Raw genomic sequence first — 11,678 nt, 5'->3', positions numbered from 1 at the left:
CTTGTTTCTCTCACTCTTTTAATGTGCAACGTGTCTTCTGAGGAATATTCTCCACTGCAGGATCTGTCATGCTTGGCTTAATGTTTCCTTCTCTATGATCATCCACAGGTTTCTGTGTTTTCCTCTGTGGTGGCAGGCCCCTTTCACACAATCGTTTACTTTGATGCACATTTGACTGATCAGAGCTTTTAGGGTGTGACATGAAGCAGCGGTGAAGAGCAACCACAAAATGAATATGAAATGCTTCCTGAGCGAGAGGTTGAGAGAGCATTCCACCTCAGTGATGAAACGGAGTGAGCAGAGCATATTTTCATTCAAAGCTCACTTCTGTAGAAACGGGATGGGGGGGGGGGGGGGGGGCAGAGTGCACACAGTTCAGCTTCATCCCACTTCGTACGACTCCGGTGGTTTCTGTCTGTTGCAGCTGTGCCTCCACAGTGCTGTTCTCTAAATGCCAGAGCACAGGTGGAGCAGCGTGACAAACTTAGCACCTGATAATGACTGAACTTTATTTTTTATTATCTTTTATTTGTGAACAGGAGCGAGCGAAGCCACCAGATGTGTCTGTGCTGTTGAGTGATTGTGACTGACCTGTGTTGATTTGCTCCTCTCTCTCTGCAGCTGGATGCTCGGTGAAGCACGGTGCTGAAGATGGTCAGAACGCGCCTAATGGGCCCTCTGTCCTGGGGCCGGGTCAAATGGCCGAGTGCAATGGGAACGGGAGTCCTTTATCTGCTGCTGCTATCAACCTGCCTCGGCCAAGAGACAGAAGGTAAAGACAGTCGCTCTTCATGTCCCCTCCTCCCTCGTCTTACTGATCTTTCTCAATCATTCCTTTTGTCTTTGCCTTTTCTGTTCTCCGTGGCTCCATCTTTTTCTCTGTCTGTCTCACAATGTGGAGGTGAATGGAGACCGCTCAGTGGGGATTTAATGTGAGCGCGAACACATTACTTGTGCGACTTCGGGCTTATTGTCGGTAGTCAGCAAATCTCAGTCGGCTGCAGCGTCAGAAGAATTCCCTGATTCACTGTTGATCCTGTTTTCCTGTGTGATAACAACAACACACTCTAAAGAAGTGAACTTGGTTGTTTCCTCACTTTAAAGTTTGTAATAGCTTTTCAATGTAACAGTTTGTGATTCAGAAACACTTAAGGTTGTTTTTAGCCACATTAGTCCAAGTCCTAGTTCAGCCGGGGTGATTCTGTGTAGAGATCGCATGTCCTCCCTGTGTCTATGAGGACGGGGGTTAAGATAATTGGAGACTTTGAGTGAATAAATAGGTGTGAATGTGAAGGTGAATGCTTGATATCTGTGATAGGCTGGTGACCCGTTCAGGGCGTATCCAAACTCTCACTCTGTTTTCAGATGGAACCGATTTTCAGATCCCCCCATGACCCTCAAAGGTGTTCTGTTAAACCAGATGAAACTCGATCATACGTCCACGCAGTCCCATTGAAACCCATTAAAGTGTAACTAGCTCTGAGGTGGCGAGCCAGATGGAGCTGGATGTGAGAGTGACCGTGTCAGCTTCATCCTCAGGCCACAGAAAAGACACAGAGTCGCCAGGCACCTCTGGCTCTTCTGAATTGGAGGACCTTCCCCAGCAGAAGAACCCTGCAGAGGGCATTAGAGTGGTGGAGGACCATCTCACCACCCTGAGCTGTTTCATATCGAGGTGTTGGCTCCAGCCACAGTTGAACCCAGAGCTGGAGCTCTCAGAACCGAGCTGAGGCAAAGGCAAGGCGGGGGGGGGGCAGGGTCACATTGGTTAGAAGACTAATGTTGGTGATCATTTGAGTAAGTTTTAAAGTTATGTAATTATGAATATTTTATAACCCTAACCCGTAACGCCGCCCTAACCACAGTTTGGTGATAAACACCGTTTCCCTAGTCAGATAATAACCTGCCCACTTTTGATACGACAGCATTAAATATGAAATTAATCTCAGGGCGCAGACGCTCCAAATGCTCGACTCCATTTCATCAGTGACCTCGAAGGGTCCAAGATCGGCTTCAGATGTGAGAGGTGGATGCTGAGGTTTCATCAGCTGTTTTATTTTCCTCGTTGTCGTTTCTTCTCTCACTTCACATTTCCCAATTTCCAATTCAATGGTAACAGTTAATGGGGGAAATAACAGCCGGGATATGATAATGTTGAAACCACACATCCACATTTCCCTGAACTGAAGCGAGGTCACAGAGAGATGAAGTCGCCGCCGGTGGGAGAGCTCAGCATAATGCTCTCTTGACTTTTTGCTCGATTTGTCAGAATTTTAATTTTCCATTTAACTCTTAGTCCTTGAGATTTATCTGGCTGGCATTTAGCTGACGGCCGCCGCAGCCAAAGGTGAATGTCTGCGAGTGTGTGGGTTTGTGGGCACATCGAGCATATGGAGGCATAAAGCATGTCTGTGGGTGTGCATGTGGGTTATTAGTAAATCTGTCTGTTGGGGGTACACAGCACTAGACATCCCCTCAATTCAGATCTCCGAGGGCGCATCCGTATCTCCTCTGTTTCCCCTCATCACACCTGTCCAGCTGCTGCACCCCCGGAGCTGTGTCTCCCTAAACTGTCGGCAGGGACTCGGAGAACTGGATCGCAGCCTTCATTCTGCACATAACAAGAATAGTATGTTTTAATAAGCGCGGGTCTGCGGCTGACACACGATATTTGACTCAGTTCTCGTCCCCTCACGACGGCAGCGCTAGTGTGTTTTTAATGAGCCGGAGTCCCGGGATGAGAGGTGGATTTTGCCCCCCCCCCCCCCCCCCTGCCTGACAGGAGAGGCAGCGTGTTTTAATTAGCTTAGGTCCCAAAGTAAGAGTCTTATATTCATTCTCCTCCGGGTTCCCAAGCGATGAGAGTTCTGGTATCATTTTTAATGAGCCTCGTTCCCGGGGTGGGAGACCACACAGTGTGTCCAATCAGCCTTTAGCTGAAAGTTGAACAGCCTCACTCCTGTTTGTTTGTGGGAATTTCTGGGAATCCGTCTACGTATTGTCATTACAACGACATTATTTATTGTTACTAATGCTAGAGACTGAAATGCAGACCCTCTGAATTCCTGTGCTTTCATTATGAATTCATCTGAAGCCTGCCGTGTGTAGGCGGCTGCTGCTCGTGTCGCCGTAGATGGAGTGGGACGTGCGTCTGTCTTCAAGCCGCTCTTTCATTAAACACAAATGCCTGAGAAGGTTTTCCTTCCTGTGATCCTGCATGAAGCCGTGCACTTGTCTGAGCGAGTGTGTGATGTAAACATGTGAGTACGACACCATTTGCACCAGATGTTGCCAGACGTTCTCCTCATTTAATAAAAACAAGTCTCTCCTCCACGCTCTCTCTCTCACGCCTGCCAGCTTTCTCTGCATGATGCACTGGGGGGGAAAAAAAGAGAAGAATGAATGTCAGTTCACAGTGTGAAGACTTTGGCCGTGTTCCAAACCCATCCTGAGGTGTCAGTCTGAATGAAGTCACGCTCACAGCTCTGTAGAGCACTCTGCAATAAGAGGGAGGCTGTGCCGCAGGAGGTCGAGCGGGTGGAGCAGGAACGTCTGCGGTTTGAGTCCTGGCTCCTCCCCTCGGCATGTCAAGGTGTCCGAGGTATCGAGCCCCACGTACACTGATACTGTCGATAAGACCAGACAAGTAGTTTGTTACCTCCGCTGAACATGTGGATTCCATGTCTGAGAAAATACGACTCTTTTCTAACTGACTGATCCCAGGTCCCTGAGGCCTCCTGTCAATCCCCCTCTTCTCGTCTAGAAACTGCTGCTGCACCTGAGCTCTGGAATCGTCTCCTGTCCCATTAGGCTTTGCTCTGCTATCGATTATTTAAAACCTAATTTACAATATTTCATTTTAATCTCACTTTTAATTTCCCCTGATTCTGTCTAATTATTTTTGCTATAACCTCTCTTTTTTTCATTTCATTTACTTTTACCTTTTTGTGTCTTTTGGTTCCTATTTCTCTGTCACTGTTTCTCAAAGTGCTGCATGAATAAATCTAAAACAGGTTCATTCACAGTGAGTTGAAAAACATCCTCTACTATAGAAACTCATCGACTCTTCAGCTGTTGATGTTACCGACAGGATGTTGTCCAATGTTTAAAATCATGCACATGCTTTTCATTTGGAGTTCTTCTCCCGTCATCATGGATTATTTGCAAAGCAATTTTTAAAGCCGCAAAATTTTTTTATTCCAATTTTACTGCACTGCACTTTCTATGAGTTTAATCAGACTTGGAAAACGCTGTGGTGGAGAAGTGTGTGCATCTATCTCCACAGCCAAAGCAGTTTTTATGGCGTAGCGAGTAATATTTATGTGATGTTTCCTCCATTATCCAGCTCTCACATCTCTGCATCGTCCACTTCCACCCCTCACCAGCTGGATCTTAATATGGTAAACTCTCCATGAAAACTGGGGGAAACTGGAGATGGATGGCACAAAGGTAGTGGGCCCACGTTGGTATTTAGCCTGAAGTGCTCGCATTGATTGTCCATAAATTGCCTCAAAGCTCGAGACCAAATGATATTTTCATCCCTTATTATTTTCAAACTCGAGCCTGCGTGGTTCCAGACTTCTGAGTCCCCGCCGACATCTCTTTCAATTCACACAGTGAAAAACAAAAAACTCAGAAAGCTCCAATTATAGCTCTATATATCACTCGATAATATTTTTTAACCACTTTCCTTAGATGTTTCATCAGAGGTGAATAACTGTCTCATCTGTCTTCACTTGGACATCACATACTTTTATTCCTCTGTCTTTGTGCCCATCTTCCTCCGTCTCATCACCTCCTGTCAGCTGCCTCTTCAGCCCCCAACCCCAAAGCCTATGCACAGCTATATAGATTGGCAATTTTCCCGAGGTAGCACGTTGGAGCAGCGGTTAACGCTGTCACCTCACAGCCGTATGGTTAGAATCCCAGTATCTTCTTTTCTGGAGTTGGTATCTTCTCCTAGCTGGGACTGGCTCCAGCGACCCCTGGGGGCCCTCAAGGGAAGTGTAATGGATGTGGATACCACTTATTGCTATAATTTGACTTACTCTGACTTTTCGCTTTACACACACACTTACAGGCGGGACACGTGTCTAGGAGGTAAAGCGGGTCATCCACTAACCAGATGGTCAGTGGACCGCATGTGGAACTGTCCATGGGCAAGGCACTGAATCCTGAGATCGCCTCTTAGGGCAGCATCTGAATGATGCGTGATAAAAAATGCAAATGCTGTGTATAGAAGCATGGTATGAAAAGTGCTTTCAGTGGTTTGTATGAATAGACAAGTGCTATATGCTTCATCCTGAAGGACGTCCTCTGTGTGAAGAGTGCACTGATCAAGTGTGTGCTCACTGTAGGAGGATGGAGTTCAGATTGAACTGTGAACCAGTGTCACCGCTTCTGCAAAAGAAAAGAGGGAGAACCAAGAAGTGAGAAAAACTAAAACTCAGTCATTCTCTTTCTCAGAAACCAAACAAATGTATGTCCTGAAATGTCTGGTTGCTCCTTTAAATTTGAATTCATGTGCAGTTGCCGACCACCGCGGGAGCATTTGGGGTTACTGCTGTTTGTGTATCTCCACCGTGTATCCTGAGCACAAGTACTGTCTTTACCACCCCTACCTCCGTCAGCCGTGTTCAGCCACACAGCGGCTGGAAACAGACCTGACGCACTGAGACAGAGAGGAAAGCAGGGAGTCAGGATAATGGATAAGCCAGCACAGTGACAAAGTAGATATTCCTACAGCACTGACCCTGTGTGTGTCTCTCTGTGTGTGTGTGGGTGTGTGGGTGGGTGGGTGTTTTTTTTGTGTGCGGGCGGGTCGACAATCCGTTTTCTCCAGAGATGCATCAATCTAACACAAGGTCACATTGTCTCTGCACTGCTCTCCTCTGCTCTCCTCTGCTCTCCTCTGCTCTCCTCTCCTCTCCTCTCCTCTCCTCTCCTCTCCTCTCCTCTCCTCTCCTCTCCTCTCCTCTCCTCTCCTCTCCTCTCCTCTCAGATCTTCCTCCACCGACCCTCCTCTAATTCCTTCTCTTCATTTCCCTCTAATGATCTCCTCCCGCTTTTTTTTCCAATTTTGTCCCCTTTTCTCCAAGTCTGTTCTCTATGGATGGATGGATCAGGGGTTGCATGGGAATGGATGGATGAATGGATAGATGAATGGATGATGGATGAGCGGCTGGGCAGTTGGATAGAGGAGACGGAGAGGAATTGGACCCCAGGGAGAGGTGGAGATTGGAGTTCCTGCTGATGGAAGCTTAAAAAGGACATGACCACGCCAGAATTTTTTAGAGGAAAAACCACAAAATGCCCTTTCTCATGTCTTTTTCTGGATATAAGCTCTTCACTATCCACTCTCTCCATTCTCTGTCATTTAGAAGACAATGTTATATGTTTTAAAATGATTTTTTCTTCAAAATGATTTTCATTCAGCAAGTCAGTTATGTGGCAAAGCATTCTGGGCTTGACAGACAACATCAAGGTTATTGAAAGATAATTACTTGAAATTCTGCTTTTCTACCCCTTTTTCATAATTTGCTTTTATAAAGTAGATTATCCTAAAATTGCTCAAAAGGGCCCAGTGTGTAATTAACTCACAAACCCTGTGGAGCTCTGTTAATGGCCGCACACCCCCGCATGCTGAGGGAATGTGCCGCACATACAAACACACACACAAATTGAGCACAGTACTGGGTCAATGTGATGCAATTAATCCTCATTAATAACATTGTTTTTTTTTATTGTGGAAGAGACAAAGACATTTATTAATCCCTATTTAACAGTGTTTGTTATTGCAAAATGACATTTGTGACGTCTCAATACCGCACTTAATTCAAGGGTGTTTTTCCAGACAGACAAGTGCTCCCTTGTTGGCCCAGTATCATCCATTTCACTCCAGTCTGGTTCACCAGGCTGGACAGTCTCGTCGTGGAAGAAAGAAATAACTCTTCTTGGAAATCGTATCGGCGCAGACGTCTCGTGAAATAACAGCCGCTTGGCTACCCCGCTGTATGCTCCAACATTATTTCAGCATGTTGTTTTTGGAGTTCACCCTCCCCCCCCATTCACAAGCTCCACTCCAGGCGGGGTAGCCAAGCAAGTGTTTAACAGATGGTCACAAGCAGAATGCAGTCGAGTACAACTTCAACCCACATGAGTTTTTCACAATATGGCAAAGGGGGGAAACAAGACTGAAGAGCTTGAGAAACTATTATTAACTCAGACTAGAGAGAGACAGTTCATATACACACTACAGGTCTGGTTACTGAGCCTAACACCATTTTGTCTTTCTTGAACAAGCTCAAGTTTCCTTCTGTCTCTTGTGTTTATGCAAAGCTAAGCCCACTGGTCTGTAGCTCTATATTTTCAGTACAGACATGTGAGGTATCACCCCTCCTCATTTAACGCTCAGCAAGACATCGAACAAGTGCATTCTCTAAAAACGATTCATCAGCTAAGATTTACCAGTAACTTCAGTATGTTCCATTGCTGCACCAGCACACACACAAGCCAGCATGTGATTAGCTTAACTTAGCACAAAGACTTGAGAACGGGAAGCTTCTATCAAACGTTCCTGCTTAAGCTCACTAATCCAAATGTTCTTAGGTTTTTTGTCAAACTTATCAAATATGAAAGAAAACAGGTTTTCAATGAATGTTGAACTTCTCCATTAATGTTGCGACAGAAGCACAGGCCAATGTGAACTCCTGTTGCCGGTAATGTGACAGCTTCTCTCTGTGGAGTGACTCAGTCGACATGTGCATTGAATCCTGGCTCCACACAGACACACACAGACACACAATCAGCATTGTCCAGGTGTCAAAGTCTCAGCATGTATATTTTATGGTAACTGGAGCGTGTGTGAGCGTGTGCGATTGCAGTCTGGTGTGTGGCCCCGGTCGTTTAAACTGTGTAAAGTGGTGTGAATGTGCACATGGAGTTGTGCCATGAAGCTCTCAGGCAACGTGAGTGTGTGTGTGTGTGTGTGTGTGTGTGTGTGTGTGTGTGTTTGCTGTGTCATGGAGACAGTTGCTAAGCTGTGTGTGTGGCTCTCTGTGTGCAAGATACAACGCAACAGTTTGCAGCAGGCTCAGTCTGGGTGGACTCTCCTCCTCCTCCTCTTCCTCCTCCTCCTCCTCCTCCTCTTCCTCAGTGAACTTTGTTATGAAAGGCGACTTTTTTCTCTGCCCCCCTGGAAACCTGTACATGTTTACTCTGCTGCCTGATGTCTATGGAAAGAAGGTGAAAAGAGAATGAAGAGGTTATTGATTGAAACACTTCAGGCTTAAATAAAGAGGCGTCGGACGGATGATAAATCTTGGACGGGCTTCTCTCAGTGACTGCCTTGTGATATTGTCTGAGCAGAGAGGTCTATTTAAAAGTTCTTTGTCTATTCTTCTGTCTTTATTCACCGCGGCTCGAACCTTGAACACTTCACCTCGCTCAGCTCTCCACCGAGCCTTTCATCAGCGTGACACAAACCTGGCATCAGATGGATTTATTTACTTGTTAATGCACAGAGTCATTTACGTGAAACTTCAGAACTTCAGAAGAGGGCCAGCTTAGCGGAGAGTAAGTGAGTGCTGCCTGGAAGACAAGTGCGTATCAGTGAGGGACGAATTGCACAGGTACACTTTAGTGGATGATGCATGAGGAGACACTCGAGGGACACGAGGGCCTGCAGACAAGAGAGCGCTAACTCAGAAGAACAGGTGAATCCTTAGGTTGAAATATGTCTGTGACCTGTAAGAAAGAAAAGCTAAGAATTTGCATTTTAATTCAATTCACTTTTAATCCCGAGTTTGCCTCCTCGGTGAGTTTTCTGCAGTAAGACTTGACTGTGCGGAGAAAACGTGCATTGATTTAATGCGGCTAACAGAATGTGGCAACTGAACTGCTCAATCTCACCTCTTCTGTGAAACTTTTCCGCACATTTGTTTTAATCGAGATTACACCTTAAAGGACGTGCCGATGATTTCTTCAGATTTCCTGCCGCCACCGTGAGAATTGGGCTTTAAATTAGCATCACCTGTATTCGGAAGGGATTCAGTTTAAGCTCAATTCTTTCCCACATCTCGCCGTGTTCATCTGTCTCTTTGCATTACGACCCGGACGCTTCACCGTTTCATCCCATTGAATCTTTTATTACCGGGGAGGCTGGCAACGGTAGAGAAGGAGACAGATGAGAGGAGACGGAGGAGGGAGGAGACACGGAGACGGAGACGCACCGTAGAGAACAAATGGATGATTAGTAATAGATGAGGGGCATCAGCTTACACTGAAGGATAAGCAGGCAGTGAAGCAGGGGATACACATCTGTCATCTGAAGCACAGTCCAGGTGGTGGAGTGTGATGTAACTACTGACTATTGTTCTGTGGGTGGTGCGTCTACGTGACAGTGTTTTTGTTTGTTTGTCTGTTGCTCAGGAGCTTTACAACCACTGGTCAGATTAGTGGGGAAGTTGGCGGAAGGACATTGGATGACTCAGGGAAGATCCCATTAAGTCCTGGTGCAAATCCAGATCAGGGGCCGATTCAGGATTTATCTTTTTTCACTTTCAAGTTTTCACCGGGGAATAATTAATGGATCTTTATGGGGAACAATTTATAGGCTCATTAAGTGGACTGATATTTATGAGTGTGATCAATTGGGCACAGCTTGATTGAATTTAAGGGGACTGTTGGAGGTATGAGCTGCCATTTTAGTTTCTACCTCAGTCTTTGTTTGATTGTTTGTTATGCTTGCTAACAGGATTACACAACAACTACACAACTGGAAGGTTGTGTAGTTGAAGAACCCATTCAAATTTGGTGCGGATCCAGACAAGAGATTTTATCTAGGATTAATTTATTTTTCAACATTTGCCTCGATTTCTTGAATTTGTTTTCTGTTGGGCCTGGGTGGAGGTCTATCCGCTCTACTCTGTGTCATTCTAGTTTGTCTGTTCATTTGTGTATGACTTGTCCAACGGTGCGAGTTAATGTCTCACAAAGAAATCTGCTTCTCCCAGACAAGTGGCCCTTAATGTCAAGCCCTGCATCAGCCTGTGAACTCAGACAACAGCCTGCGCCTCCCTGTCACCGTGATGAATTAGAAAAAGCAGTCATTTCCAGCACTATAGATATAAGCTAATTCCGAGGCCTTGGACAGTTTAATCTGTTTTTGTGAACATTCAATACCATCCCCCCCCCAAGCAAGAAACCAGAAACAATAGCAATGAATCCTGAGATAATCTATGGTGTCTCACAGTTGTAAAGCTTAATCATGACAGGGAAGAGAGAGAGAGAGAGAGAGAGAGAGAGAGAGAGAGAGAGAGAGAGAGAGAGAGAGAGAGAGAGAGAGAGAGAGAGAGAGAGAGAGAGAGAGAGAGAGAGAGAGAGAGAAGGAGAGAGAGAGAGAGAGAGAGAGAGAGAGAGAGAGAGCAGAGAGAGAGAGAGAGAGAGAGAGTGAGAGAGAGAGAGAGAGAGAGAGAGAGAGAGAGAGAGAGAGAGAAGAGAGAGAGAGAGAGAGAGAGAGAGAGAGAGAGAGAGAGCAAGAGAAGGGGGAAGGGGAGAGAGAGTGCGACCATTTGTTCCATGAAGTCTATTTTCTAGGTGAGCAGATATCCGTCTTCCAGCCGTTCCTGTGGAATCTTTTATTTTTTTATTTTTCAGCCATCCTCGAGAGCCGTAACAATGATGTTGCCCCGTCTGCTGAACGTGGTTGTTCTTGTATTTTCTGCATCTTGAATGTCAGGACCGAGAAGAATCGTTGCACATGTGGTTGATGTTTGTTTTTCCAGAACACTGAATGGGTCCAATCTCAGCCCGCAGCCTGGGTTAGAATCTATTCTCCTCACAGTAATACAGTGATTGTGGCTGGTGGCTGTGAATAGAGGTGGAAAAGCTCCAGTAGATAAACCATCAATATTTTCTTACTGTAAATGCAAACACGCACACGTCATAGCCTCTTTCTTTTTTGCTTTCACTCCACTTTTTAAAACATCTCTTGCTGTAATTTCATGTTTGACTCTTTCTTGAAGATTAATTGTTATCTTTCACAATTCTTTTTCTCCTCTCCTTCCTTTTCTCCCTTGGCTGCCAACTTCCCTCTCCTCCTCCTCCTCGTCCTCCTCCCTCCTTCCTCGTGGGATGGGGCGGTTTCTTTCGTCAGATTGGCAATATGAGGGTAAGAGCTCTCTCCTTTCTCTTCTTCTGTTCCCTGTGTGTTCAGTCACTGTGTTAGTTTATTAACCCTCGGTGACCCTGCAGAGATGGCTGCAGGGGGTCCACCAGGCTTATCCGTTATTCATCCCTACGTACGTGTCATCCTCGGAGCATGACTCAGCCATGGTTTGTACTTTTTCTCTTTCCCGTCCATCATAATCTTCTGTTTTTACTACTTCCCTTGGCTGACCCCTGACACCTCAGTCTTTTTCTCCACTTTCCCCCCCCATGTCTCTCAGTTCTTTGTTGCGGTTCTCTGACACACAAACACACACACACACATATCACTGTACCGTGCACGCTGTAATTCAATTTCAGGTTTTACAGAGTGATTGCAGCAGCCTCTTGATTTTTTGACGAAAAGAGAAACAAACCTGAAAGCTGTTTATTAATGTTTTCCTTCTAAAAACTTACATCAAGTGAAGTCAAGCTTTTCTATAATGTTTGTAAAGAAGTAAACCTGTCACATC

The 11,678-nt window shown here is 45.7% G+C and overlaps 1 protein-coding gene across 1 annotated transcript in view; it reads left to right on the top strand.

Moving 5' to 3' along the window:
• Nucleotides 1-632: 632 nt before the first annotated feature.
• Nucleotides 633-11,678, top strand: part of LOC133931578 (protocadherin-15-like) — a 96,060-nt gene continuing 85,014 nt past the window's right edge. Inside the window, 2 exon segments of the mRNA XM_062378485.1 lie at nucleotides 633-772; nucleotides 11,156-11,170. Coding sequence (XP_062234469.1) covers nucleotides 652-772; nucleotides 11,156-11,170 — 136 coding nt within the window. The 5' untranslated portion in view covers nucleotides 633-651.

The sequence above is a fragment of the Platichthys flesus genome, chromosome 20, assembly GCF_949316205.1.
Source record: "Platichthys flesus chromosome 20, fPlaFle2.1, whole genome shotgun sequence".
In the NCBI taxonomy this organism is placed as follows: Eukaryota; Metazoa; Chordata; class Actinopteri; order Pleuronectiformes; family Pleuronectidae; genus Platichthys; species Platichthys flesus.
The sequence above is the reverse complement of the archived record's forward strand: the minus strand, read 5'-3'. Positions and strand labels throughout refer to the sequence as shown.